The sequence below is a fragment of the Leguminivora glycinivorella genome, chromosome 18 (genome assembly GCF_023078275.1).
Source record: "Leguminivora glycinivorella isolate SPB_JAAS2020 chromosome 18, LegGlyc_1.1, whole genome shotgun sequence".
Lineage (NCBI taxonomy): Eukaryota > Metazoa > Arthropoda > Insecta > Lepidoptera > Tortricidae > Leguminivora > Leguminivora glycinivorella.
The window spans coordinates 18,642,363-18,657,296 of record NC_062988.1 but is presented as its reverse complement, the minus strand read 5'-3'; the positions used below and the strand labels follow the sequence as shown (position 1 = coordinate 18,657,296).

General features: G+C 38.0%; 2 protein-coding genes across 2 annotated transcripts in view; one reads left to right on the top strand and one right to left on the bottom strand.

Annotated features, from left to right (window-relative positions):
* The window catches only part of LOC125235751 (neurobeachin-like), a 462,438-nt gene that overhangs the window by 362,286 nt on the left and 85,218 nt on the right, over positions 1 to 14,934 (top strand).
* Positions 1 to 14,934, bottom strand: part of LOC125235752 (facilitated trehalose transporter Tret1-2 homolog) — a 70,329-nt gene that overhangs the window by 18,986 nt on the left and 36,409 nt on the right. The window contains 1 exon segment of the mRNA XM_048142336.1: positions 10,531 to 10,645. Within this exon segment, the coding sequence (XP_047998293.1) occupies positions 10,531 to 10,645 (115 nt within the window).

Sequence of the window (14,934 nt, the reverse complement as noted above, 5' to 3'; positions counted from 1 at the left end):
TTGTCGATTATTAGTTCGAATCGGGCCGGTCGGTAGTCATAACTGCAAAGGTCGTTGAACCGATCTGTCATTATTAATAGATCGGTGTTGCACTGAAGGCCGTTTCCATCATACACAAACTAGATAGTGTTTTTTGTCTGATGTGCAAATCGGAGGGTTATTTTAGCTATTTTATAATAAAAAAACAGTATACTTTATTCAGGTTCGGATATTTTTATGCTCTTTTTATTTTTAGGGAGACTTTTTTCTCCTATTACGATCGAAAGAACTTGTGATCCTAAGAAAAAATAACTGGGTTTTAAAGATTCCCAAATTTAAAACCCAGTCTTAGGCTAATAAGTATAAGAGCGGCTAAATAGCTCAAAATTATCTCAACTAACGCTTCTAGTACCTCGGTAACAGAGGCTTTGTTCATTCTCATACAAATCTTCTGCGTTTTCATTTTATTGTATTATAATTTTTATTCTATTATAGCAACGAAAACTAGTAACAGGCATAAATACATATAGACGTCATATGTCATTTGAATGTCAAATTTCATCCTCTTTAATGTCGTATTAAAATGAGAGCCGTAACTTCTTTTGTATCGCGGCGACTAGTTAAATCTAACTGACTCGATACTGTTAGGTATAGTATCTATTAGTTTTTAACCCCCGACAAAACGACGTTATTGTCTGTCTGTGTGTGTGTCTGTCTGTGCATCGTAGCTCCCGAACGGATGAACCGATTTAGATTTCGTTTTTTTTTGTTTGAAAGCTGAGTTAGTCGAGTGTTTTTAGCCATGTTTCATGAAAATCGGCCCACTATGACGGGGGTCTTTTTAAAATTTTAATTTTGTGGTTTTAGGTTATTTTATCAGTACATAGTAAAAATGATGCTCTTGACTATTTCAAATACCTACAATAAAACCATAATTTTCCTCTATACATCAGTATGAGAAAACTTGAGCGTATTAATATCATGATTATCATCTGCGCTGCGATTGACGGATTATTATGTCATAGTTATACAGGGTGAAACATGGGTCGTGAACAGTAATTTTTGTTTCTATTGCAGTGTTTTAAGGCAAATTCATTGCATTAACTCTTTAAGCAAACAATAAAACTTATTTGATATTCATTTAAAATAGGAAAAACACCAACCTTATGGTCACCCTATCCGGGACTAGACTGTAGCTTTAAGTGCATGTACTTAAAATTACTGTTATGTAGATTTATTTTATCAATCGAGTACCTACTTAGACTCTCAAACAAGATCATCTGTGTATTCCAAGAACCTACATTATGCACTTAATGTAAACACACTTGGCATTGGTTGTTATCATATTTTATTTTGAAAAAAAAAAAAGATCGCTAATTTTACACGTACTTTAATAACTGTTCAAAATGATCGCCTCCTAATTCATTACACAACTGTGCCCGTCTTCGGTGGTTGTCTTTGACCCTCCTCAGCACGAATTGGTCGGCTTTTACTTCATTAAAAGCGGCTATAATTTTAATACGCAGCTCTGCCACTGTATCGGATACCTGTTCATAAACCCTTCTCTTGATCTCACCCCATAGGTAAAAGTCCAAAGGCGTCAAGTCAGGACTACGCGGTGGCCATTATATGGGTCCATTTCGGCCTATCCAGCGCTCAGGGTATTCGTTATCCAAGTAATTACGGACGTCACGTTGAAAATGAGCAGGTGCTCCATCTTGCTGATAATGTAAGTTCACTAAATCCTCCTCAGGCACTCCTTCTAGCAATTCGGGGAGTACCTGCTATAGGAAACGGAGATAGTTCGCCCCATTCTGACGCCCTTCAATAAAGTGAGGGCCAATCACTGTATTATTGATGATACCCGCCCAGACATTCACACTGAACCTCACCTGATACGCATTCTTTCGCACAACGTGTGGGTTGTGTTCGCTCCACCAATGTTCATTGTGTTGGTTGAAAAGTCCGATCCTCGTAAATGTCGCTTCGTCGGTCCATAAGATGTTTGTATCTTGGTTTTGCAACAACCACCGACAAAATTCTACCCTTTTCGCGTAATCTGCTAACACGAGATCCTGTACGGGCTGAAAATGAAACGGGTGTTGGCCAGACGCATTAAGCAAACGCCACACGTACATCTGGTTTACACGAAAGCGTCTGGCAGCTTGTCTAGTACTCGCTTGTGGATTTCTATTAAAGAAGTTCCGTATCCGCCTGTGCAAGTATTCCGGACGAATAATCTGCCCTCCTCTGGCCTGCGCGTGCGCTGGAACAGTAAACTGTCCGTACTGCCGGAGATTATGAATCATACTGCGAATCAGGTTGTGTGTCGGGACTGGTGACTCTGGGTAACGTTCGCTAAATGCTTGTCTTGTTTGCTCTGTACTATTAGTTTGAGCGTAAAATCTTATCATATCGTAACGTTCAATAAAAGTATAAGGATACGCAGGCGGCATTGTAAACGAGAATTATTACTTTTCAATAAAAATTCGTTGCTTGATGTTATGCTATGTTATGACTTTTGAATTTGCCATTGTCAATAAATATTTTTTTTTGGTTCTTACCAGCCAATACAAAGAGGTTAGATGAGTAATTCCCGAAAAGTTTGTACATTTGGATCACGTCTCCGATTTTGATAAAAATTGGTAGGCTGATAGAGTCCATGATTCTGAGCAAGATCCACTAGGTTTCCCAAAATGTCCCAGGTAGTTTGTATGAAACCTTCCTTTTTTGTTACCAGATTTCTATACATTTTCGGTAACAAAAAAGGAAAGTTTCATACAAACTGCTTGGGACATTTTGGGAAACCTAGTGGATCATGTTCAGCATCATGGACTCTATCATCCTACCAATTTTTATCAAAATCAGAGACGTGATCCAAATGTACAAACTTTTCGGGAATTGCTGAGATGATGAATGTTATCTAGGTCTATGACAGTTTAACGTAGCAATTATTATTATTATTTGTATGTCTTACCATATCTCGGGACCATGGGGTCCCGGACTTTTGGGAGGCATGTGTGGGGCCGAAGCCAACAGCACAGAGGCCCTTTTAGACACTTTAATCTAAAGGCAAGGGATACACCTGGCGGATACCATCCCCGAGCGTACAATATGATACATCCGGAGATGGTCCCCGCCAGGTGTAAAGACTATTTCAGTGCAGCACTTTTGTGTTGCGATGGGAACTAAGGTCATAGGCTATTGTTGTGCAAGTTGGATGGACTGGATAATGGTCTATGGGGGGAGACTATCGGACACCTGCCATGACAACTAGTCTCAAGATTGTAAAAGACAGGCGGTGACTCGCCAACTCATTGAGTGGGCCCTGCAAAACGGCCGCACGCATGGTGCGACAACAGAGCAACACTTGAAGAGTGGCTGAAAGGTTGTCGAGAGGTGAGACTGCGGTAGCCAGATCCCGGTGATCCGTTCAGCAGGCCGCCGGCGTTATGACATTTTACACTTCCAACCTGGAGCATAGGTCCCGCTCTTGCGAATCCATTCTGGCCGGCCGGTTAAGGCAAGCGCAGAGGCGAGGGCTAGATGGAAGTGCCCTCTGGAATAGGGGTCCGCGGTGTCGCCACTCACCGTCAGCTCGCCACAAGCTGCCCCCGCGGGCTTATTATTATTATTATTATTATTTATATAATTCAGGCAGGCAGTTGAAAAAAACAACTGATATGGCCTGTATCCTGGTATCTTTTTCTAGGTTTATCTCATATTATTATGTTTGTCTAATTTGTTGTTGTTTGTTTGTTGTAATTAGGGTGACCATGAGACTCGGTAATTTAACAACATTTTTAAAATAAATAATTAACTAACAATGTGTACATATTTCTGCCCCTCATCGTCCACATGTTTAAGCTAAAGTTAGACAGTAAGAAAAACATATTTCTGTTTACGACCCATGTTTCACCCTGTATAACGTAAGATTATTAAAAATACGCCGTAGTTTATTGTTCATCTGTATTCAATATGTAGAGATTACAATGTAAGTATATGGATATAGTGACTCATACGTAAAACTCATTAAAGAGATGGTCGAACCTATTGTTACGCCAGTATTTGATATTTATAGATGCATAAAGTTACAATGCAGAAAAGTCTGAATTAGCCTTGAAATAGCCATGGGAAATATACCTATATTGACTCGATTGAACGTAGAAGTTCGCCCATTTCTCAAAACCGAAAGTTACAAGTTACAAGCGGAAGTCTTTCCAACTTGTCATATTAGACATTGACTACCATTTGTAAATTGTACTTGTAGCTTCGAGAAATGGGCCCCAGCTCACTTTATATTTCGTCAACCATACCATCGTTTCACTACAACTTCCCAGTTAAACGACAGTGGCCGTGTAATCTTATGGACATGACCAACATTAATGCTAGCGGCTGTTGTATGAACTAAATGACGTCATAAGATATGAAATACATACAATAACCTATAAAGTGAGGTACCTGTCGTGTACATACGAATAGTCCCCACAATAGTAGGGTCACGCAAAAATTGCTCTGTAAAAACATGTCAGTACCGGAAACTGATATTATAGCATACACTTAAAGGGCCTCTGTTGTCTCGTTTCCGCTTCCGTTCGCCAATTAATGAACGCTACACTTCACCGGCCCTGATTGAACGGTGACTGCACGACTATCGGAAACCTAATGTGATTTATTAATAAACACACGGTTTTTCTAAGGTTCTTAGAAAAACGTGGCAACTAGATTGATTTAAATTGTACATCTATGATTGGTCACAAAATGAAGTATGGGATCACAAGATTCACAAGGGCCAATTAGCAATTAAGCGGATGAAATAAATAAAACAAAATTGTGGATTACAATGACAGGACCTGGTTGCTAGCATTTATAGCCCAAACCACAATCGAAACGTTAAAACCATCATAGATGAGATATATAATAATATTTGTTACGGTTTTAAAATTTTATATATATATGAATGTCTTGTATAGTCATATAAATTTATTAACATCTTAAGTCATAGCATAAGTTAGATATAAGTTAAATTTGCAGTGCCCTACAGGGTTTCGTAGCAGACCAAATATAATGTACCACCTGTATAAAACCTACGAAAGCAATAAACATACTGATATTACTGATTACTGATATCTCACAGTCGACTTCTAAAGTAAATAGGTGTACCTATTTTTACGCTAAAAATGTTATGCAACACATTAAACGTAAGTAAACAAACATGCCACAAATGATTGATTGATTGATTCAATTAAATATAAACGCGGTTTAATAAGTAAACAATAAAATACGTAAAAAGATATTGGAGCACATTCTTATGATTATGATTGTCATATTTTGTTATGTATCTAATATTTTTATGAACGTTTCCCTCGATCTGCTTTTGACGACCGGTCTGACCTAGCGGGTAGTGACCCTGCCTGCTAAGCCGCGGTCTCGGGTTCGAATCTCGGTAAGGGCATTTATTTGTGTGACGAGCACAGATATTTGTTCCTGAGTCATGGATATTTTCTATGTATATAAGTATATTATATTATATATCGTTGTCTGAGTACCCACAACACAAGCCTTCTTGAGCTTACCGTGGGACTCGGTCAATCTGTGAATGAATGTCCTATATTTTTTTATCTGCATCGGTATCGCACTTACGACATAGGTCTAGCTATCGATACCCATATTTCTTATGTAACATACAGTGCGATAATATCTAACTACAAACGTGAGTCTAATTATCTTCTATGTGAGTATCATCCCATGATAATTGCTGGAGAATTGCATAACTATTGCAGTTTTTTCTGACAAGGCAGAAAGCGCAGAGATGCATGTTTATTTTGAATGAATTGCGGACTTCTGACAGGAAATGATGTTTAACTTTGAATTGGTGCATAATAAGATACTAATGAATATTTTTTTGTTTACAGTATATTGACCTTAAGTACTTAACCTGTTTGAAATCATTCTGATATTTCGGTTTTTAGTGTTTTGATAATTAAATGACGTTCAATTAATATTCTAGAATTTTCTAATTGTGACTAATTAATAACACGTTTAGTAGCATTTTAAATATGTTTTCAGTACAGATGGTGTTTTTTTGACGCACTAGTGCGAGAAGTGGTTCATTATATGTCAGGTCGAAACTTCGGAGGGCCATCTGTACTGAAAAACGTCGTAATGTACTATTTTAGATTATTCATATTTAACCCTTCGTGGTTACGATCATCAGTCATTAAAATGTACACACTTTTTTATCCATCTTCCTGACTGCCAGTCTTAGAGAAATGTATTTCTTTTAGCAAGTATTTACTTATCTATTTACATGTACCCTCTCCAAAGCAAAATAAAGTTTTCCAAATATAATAGCAAATCTAGTCCATGCGCAAAAAATTAAATAATAGTTATTTGTATTGTTTATGAAATGGAAAAGGTAGTGTGTGAGATGATATGAAACGAAAGCAAGTAAAGGATGAGATGAGGAACGCTTTGCCATCCCCAAATGACTGGGGATAAGGTCAAGCGAATAATGATATTACAAGATAACAAACCATCATAACACGTCACTGCTATGATATCAGGGCCACATGACGTCGCCATGGAACAAATTGTGGCACTCAACTTGAACGCTATGACCACTCATCAAGGGGAAGGTCGAACTTCATCATAGTTAGGTAGAGATGGGTAGGGGTGAGTAAATACTGAGTATTTACCCGTAATTTACTCAAAGCACCGAGTAAATACTCGTATTTACTCATTTGGGTGAGTAGAAACTGTTACCTAAAAATAATTAAAAAAATGAGATTTAAGTACTTAATCGTGTTTATTTTAACTGTGTGGACATGTTTAAATGATATTTATATTATTAGAAGTTTATGGGAGTCTTAGTTTGTCGAAAAAGAGGTAATCACTGTGAGAAAAAAATAGTGATAATGTTTAGTTAGCAGTTCTGTTTTAAAAAAGACTTAAATTAAATTGATGTTCTAGATAACGGCATGACGTTCGGAAGTGATTGTTAATGTAGCACTTAGGACCTTTTATTAAGGGTTTTCTAAAGAAAACTCAAAAATGGCTCAGCTGATGACGTTTAAAGTACTAGTTTTGTGTTTTGTATTATATGGGCAATAATTTGACGGTTTCTGGATATTTTTCCAACAACGTATTCGAAAGTTATAAAGGTATAAACATTATTTCGGCCTCAAATATCGTTTTATTCCAAAACTGTTCATATTATTAAAAAACTTTTTTAGAAACATTAAATTAATTTTTAAAGACCTATCAGATGATGTATAACACACAGGTAATTTCTGAATTTTATTTTTGTGAAAAATAATTACATGTACGGAGAGCACATCTTTAAAATAAAATTCATATAAATTTGATTACTTAACTTAGTAGCCGATAACAAAATACACCAATATTTCTAATTTATATTTCCGTTTCAGCACGCTAAATACTTTATACCCACCAATTTGAGTAAAAACGAGTAAATACGGGTATTTTGAGTAAATACTGAGTATTTACTCGATATTTACTCTTGAGTATTTACTCACTACCCATCTCTATAGTTAGGTGATTTTTGATTTGGTGGCCATTCGGACATATGAAATCCGGTCACTGTGTGTGGACTGTTGATGCGATGTTCATTGTACTGTACCCATAATCGTTGTGGCGAACTGCGACAGCGTAAAGTATCGACCAATATCTTGAGAGACTCGCTAGGTCGTTGGATCAAGACAAAAGGTCTGATGCAGATGTCGGTGATTGCATAGGTACGGCGCGTATAGTCCGGCGGTTCCTTGCTGCAGCCCTGACCACTGATAGCTTGGGCACAGCTACCACCTTCGTTTAGGTTTTTTATAATGTGTTTTTACAAGGTAAAAAAATATATCCAGCTAAAACTGGCTTAACTAACTTAACAGTCACTTTACAAGTCATACTAACCAACTTTTAAGATGGGGCCAAAACCAAAATTGCAAAAAATAGCTGTCTATATAAATCGGCAGCAACACTCAAGGCGGAATGTATAATAATATACGAGTAGGTTATTTTTTATCGAGATTTCAACATTGGTAAATATGTATTCACTTATCACGCAGGGTTGGATGTTTAAATGCCATCCCGTAGAATATGTACCTATTACTGATCGCCGTAAACCTGACCAGGGCCACATGACGTGTGGATGTAAAACGCGGCATTGATCTTGAACGCAGCGACCGCCGGCCGTGAGAAGGCCAACTCATTATGTAGCGCCGTTGCTATACAGATAGTTAACGTGAGATATACTCATGTCAAAATGATCATCTTTGGACCTAATTTAATATGTTTGACGTATCCCGTTTAAAGACAATTTTATTTAATTATGTATATTTATCATAAACTAAAATTGTGACGAAATCCGTTTGTTTGAGAATCATTTATTACGTATTGCTCAAAGGGAAAGTTTGAGCACGTGGAGTTGTCACCAGAAACGTAAACCACTATCAAAATATAATGCTTAAATATTACATCACACTACATTGTCACATCAATGCCGATGCAGAATTAGGGTTGTCTATTGTTTGCGCGACAGTCATTTAACATAATATTCATTTGCCCGAATCTAACTTGCCTGAATTTCATTTGCCCGAATGATTTGTTTACCATAAAAATCATATGACATACTCGTTGTTTATCCGAATATTACCTTCCATAATCATACAATGCCATACTATTTGTTAGCCATATTATTAAGTGCAATAATATGGTTTCATAGAATATTCAAACGCCATAAGCAATTATTGCCATATTAATTGTTGCCCATATTATTACCTAACCTAACCTACTTTCTGATAGCAGTTTCATTTTCCAGGGGTCACAGTTCTAACCTAACCTAACCTACTTTTCCAGCAGTTTCATTCTCCACGGGGTTACAGTTCTAACCTAACCTAACCTACTTTCTGATAGCAGTTTCATTTTCCAGGGGGTCGCAGTTCTAACCTAACCTAACCTACTGTCTGATAGTATTTTCATTTTCCGGGGGGTCACAGTTCTAACCTTTTTTTTTTTTTGTTTTTTTTTGATGACCCAGGGGGAATCCATTATGGATCCCACTGGCCCGGGAGAAGCCAGTGGGTATGTCCGACTCACACGGACTAAACCCCCTGGGGCGTTCCGCCGCTCGCTGTTTGGACGGGGTTTCGGGCACTCGGTTGTAGGCCTCCGATACCCCGTCAGCGTTGCCCTTGCGGGCCCTTCTCGAAGGCTGCTTAGGCAGCTTACTGCGCTGAAGGCCCTCGGAACACGGGAGGGCCTTCCAGCTCGGAACCTCGTTTAGGAAGGGTGATGGGACTCCCGATCCATCACCCGCAGGTTCCATGGGCGCCAGAAGAGTTCCGGCGCCCGGCGGTGGACATGGTCTTTGGTTCCACCGCTAACCAAGTCGGCCGCAAAGGATAGGGAGAACGGCGCACCGTAATACCGGCACTCCTCTTCCCTTGCGGCCCCACCAATGCCGCTACAGCGGAGCGGCCCCGCCAAGGTCGCAGGGGGTAGGGAGAGTGGCGCACCGCTATACCATCACGCCTCTCCCCCTGCGATCCCACCTCGGCCGCCGAGGACAGGGAGAACGGCTCACCGCAATACCGACACTCCTCTTCCTCGACGGTCCTCCGCCAATGCGTCACAAGCGGGCTTATGAAGCCCACTTGGAGCATCCTCCTCGGGCCAGCTCGCCCAGCAACAAGCCGGCCCTGGTTGCCTCTTCGCTTCACCGTGGGTGACCAAGCCACGGTTACTAAGCCCCTCCACCACGACAAGGTGAGCAACCTGCGGGGGACTAAGCCCCTCCACCACGACAAGGTGAGCAACCTGCGGGGGGTCACAGTTCTAACCTAACCTAACCTACTTTTCAAGCAGTTTCCTTTTCCAGAGGTTCACAGTTCTAAATTAAGCCTAAACGGACTCTAAACGCATTATAGTCTTGATCTCCTAATTAGATCTCGCATGTCTCTGTATTGCACAAGCCTACGTAAGGGCCCATTACGGCCAATTGTCGTCCATTTCGCTGATCACTGAAGGTTGTGACGTCAACATCCTTGGGTTTACTCCGATGTGCGTTTACTGCAGTCAGATCATACCTTTAGATATGCATGTGGTGTTAACACGTAACTTACTAAACTTTTTGTGGGGGTAGGTCCAGTTCGTTCTCTTTCAAGTTATAACTATGGAGAAAGCAAGTGATTATATTCTGTCTCTTTATACATCTTTAATGGAATAAACATATTCAAATACCTAATAACTTTCGCTCAAGCTTCTAAGACATTTCAACACATGGAAACTAACAGTTGTGTCGGTTACCACCTATTTGACTGTTACGCCGCCTAAAAACTAAACTTAATTATATATCTCTGTACGTTATTTTTTTTGTTCGCATTCGCATCCTATAGATAATGGATCAACGTGTTTGATCTTTTATAGACTCCCATACGATTGCTTACCATCTATATATTCTGTGTTACCATGTAGAACGGCACACCGATAATCTTAATACAGCGCAAAACCCATACACCTGCAAACACTGCTCACCATGTAAAGGTCGCCATACCGCCACACCTTCCAGCAGCTCTTGATGGTGGCGAGCATGGTGCGCGCGCGCCCCGCCCCACACGCGCCGCACGCGCTCCGCGCGAAACGCGCGCTCCTGTGGACAACATCTGTGGTTTAACTCTAAGTTAGGGACACGTTACTTAGGATCACTTGCTCCACCGTATGGAATTTGACAGTTGACAGCCCACTAACCTTGAATTAAGCGATGGTACAAGTGGCTCTGAGATATACATACATACATTTTACTTTTAAGTATTTGTTTTTCTGTGACTATGTGTGTATACGTAAACTCATGCGTGTATTCCCAAACAGGGCACATGAAACTGATCAAGTTTCAATGCCACTCTAGAGAATTAAGCGGTTGAAAGAAACGAAATTGTGTGTCTTGTGTTGTTATCTATGTCATACATTACTGTTGACAGTATAGAAACTAATTAGTGAAACTAAACCATTTGAAAACTAAAATAAACAATTTTTCTGTTATTTCAAAAGTGGCAATTCATTTCACGGATTAAAGGAAAGTAACTTTCAATTTACAAAGACTTTAATTTGAATCCTGATGGCAAAATTTATACATGACCTATCTGAAGATTTCATCTGCCTGCTACTCAATAAGATTTCGAAGATAGATACAATATCGAGGAAGTAGGTACCCATCATACGCCTAACATATTTTTCATGCATATTTAAAAGTTCTAAGAAAAACGCTTTCGCTTTTATAATTGAATTGAATGAAAGCCATCGTGTACCTCCTACTTTCAATTCAACACTGATGTATGATAAGATTGATAAGTAACATACAAAAACTAATTCAGATCCTGTAGAAAGCAGCACATCGTGTGGCCTCAATATGTTGGTCCTTTCTTATTTGACGCATGTCATTTAGCACAATCACAGACAGATGACAGTGACAGATTTGATCACGCTAATTTGACAATTGAACACGGTGAACCTTGTTCCAGTGAAGATTATAGTGAGCATAGCTTTTACTAGGCGACAATGTACGAATGTAGATAATAGTTATTTGTTAGAATTCTATTGACCGGCATATAGACCGTGATTACCTTTTTGATTTTTGTCGAGCTCCCGATATTTCGACGCAGTTGCATGCGTCATGATCACGGAAAACAGTTTTCAAAAATCAAAAAGGTAATCACGGTCTTAAAGGTCGCCATACTGCCACACCTTCCAGCAACTCTTGATGGTGGCGAACATGGATCACGGAATACTCAGAGCTCAAAATATCGGGAGCTATCGGGAACTATCAGGAACAAAAATCAAAAAGGTATCCGCGGTTTAAATATATCCCGGTCAATATAAGTCTAATGAAAATAACCGTGAATCATTAAAAAGTCTTAATAAAATAAAATAAATAAATAAATAAATATTATAGGACGTTCTTACACAGATTGACCGAGTCCCACGGTAAGCTCAAGAAGGCTTGTGTTGTGGGTATTCAGACAACGATACATATAATATACAAACTTATATACATAGAAAACATCCATGGCTCAGGAACAAATGTCTGTGCTCATCACACAAATAAATGCCCTTACCAGGATTCGAACCCGGGACCGCGGCTTAGCAGGCAGGGTCACTACACGCTAGGCCAGACCGGTCGTCAAATGTCGGTCGTTAATATAAATATACACATAGAAAATAGCCACGACTCAAAAACAAATAGGTATCTATGCTCATCCCACAAATAATTGCCCTTAGCAGGATTCGAACCCCGGATCATCGGCTGACATGACTAGGCCAGATCGGTCCTCGAACGCGATGTGACAGTAATCATTAGATTGTCCTCATTCGACGTCGAATCATCAGACGGTGACAATCTGACGATGGTATCGTATGACACGGTTACTTCAGCCGCGTCTTTCAAAACAAGCGCATTATCAGAGGTTTGACAACTATTATAAGTAGGTATTATAACTTTTTTTTTTTCAACCTCCCGTATGTTCGTGTACTTTTTTCATTTTTAAGAGTGATTTTTTTGCGGAACTAGCAATAAATATTGATGAATTATTGTTATTTATTTTCCTAATAGGAATTCTATCCTTTCCAAATCCTAGGAAAAGAGACAGGGTTTCGTAAAATAAAAAATTGATGACCTATGAAACTTAATATTTAAAAGTAATTGAAAATCTTTAGTCTAGTACACAATTAATAACAAAGCTTAAAGGTTCTTTTTACACCTAAATAGGTATCTCATAGGTAAGCGTGATCCACCGTAGACCGCATCATCACTTACCATCAGGTGTGATCGTGGTCAAACGTCTACCTATTCATACTCAAAAAAAATTGATATTTTTTTTAGACTCAAAATCTCAGGATTCGAATCGATGAAGTCTCTTGAGAAAGTCCTAAAAATTGCTAATTTAATTTAAGCGGCCGTATTATATAAATTACAAATATACAACTGTCCAGAAATTCCGATCTCTACGACATCGACACCTTAACTATGTTATTATTTAATTATACGTCATACTGTAAATGTTCCAGTTATAGTTCAACAAATATTTGTAGGTACATCAGTAAAATTATCTCGAAGAAATAATAACGTATATTTCGACTTTAAAAAGATTGCATTAAAGTGAAAGATTGATATAATAATAACGGGAAACGTCTAGATGTTTACATTGTTATCGGTCATGTTATTGATTTGATAAGTGATTTTTCTTTCGGAACTTTTTCATCTCAATTCGTAGAAGATAAAACTGCAATATGTCACTTATTAATCATTTTGATAGGAATCATAACTATTGCTGTGTTTACATAATCATTTCTGCCATTTTTAAGTAACAATGATACAATGTATATATTTGCATGAACATTTATGTCATATCTTGTAGACATAATAATGGTAGATATCATGAGAAATTCCAAATAGATAAGTTACGGAATAGACGTACCTAACCTATGTCTCACTTTTAAACGTATGATAAGTAACTATAAATGGCTTTATCTTCTCAAATTAAATCGTGCATTGGAAATTATTACGCTGCGAGAACTAACATTTAAAATGACATTTTAAATTTATTTCGTATAATTTAAAATTACGTACTTAACATAATTTTCAGGTAAACAGGATTTGCAAAGAAATGTATTTTTGTTTTGTGTAGGTATATTATATTTTGCCTCGATATTGGCTGTGTCATCGCGTCTGAAAATAATATGCAGAATATGCCAAAAATATGTATGCATAGACAATACCTTATATACCTAAATACCTATACCTAGGTATGACACATGTCATCATAGACAATAGAATGATTTAAGAGATCTTTAATTATGATAGTAAAAACTATTCATATCATGATTAACAATTGATAGATACTGTGTTGACAAATCTTCATTGTGATTTCATTTCATTTCATTCGACGACCGGTCTAGCTCAGTCGGTAGTGACCCTGCCTGCTGAGCCGCGGTCCTGGGTTCGAATCCCGGTAAGGGCATTTATTTGTGTGATGAGCACAGATATTTGTTCCTGAGTCATGGATGTTTTCTATGTATATAAGTATGTATTTATGTATTTCAGTATGTATATCGTCACTTAGCACCCATAGTACAAGCTTTGCTTAGTTTGGGGCTAAGTTGTTCTGTGTAAGGTGTCCTCAATATTTATATTTATTTTTTCTACTCGTCGACTTTAATCTGTCAATTAGGAGACCACAGACTAAACTATAAGTGCTAACTTTTCAGTGTTGGATACTCTATGGCAGTTCCGACTCAACTATAATATCTCATTATAATTGACTTTAGTTAACTGTAATAATTTCAAAAATAGAACTTCATACAATTTCTACACTAATTTGCGATACCTGGCAAATTTTTCTGCATCTGAAACACATTTTTTTTAATCTATCGCGTTATCGACCAATCAGAGACGGTTATTATAAACAATTGGTTGCTAGGTAATTCGATGTTGATAAATACAACGGTGAACGACGCTATTAACATTAATTTTAACTCGAATGATGTTATTTTTCGTCCATTGATGATGAAAATGATGACTCATAGAAAAAGTATTGTATACAATAGTGATATAATTGAGCTTTTCACTCTCGTACCGTAATACTATTAGGCCACTCAGCAAGCTTCGTGGCCTAAACATGGTACTCGACTGAAAAGCTTTGTATTATATCACGATTGTATAAAATACTAATTTATATCGACAGACACAAAGAAGTATTGTCATACCTACGTTGCTAGGCGCCAGGAAAAATGTAAATAACAGTAGTTAAATGCGACAGCGCAATGTATAATTTGTATTATCGATATTGTTTTTATTATAGAATAGTGTAATTTCTTCCTACTTTATATCGTTCGCAGTAATGTAGGCATTTCCTCGTCTTTGTGAGTTATTATTCACAATCAGTT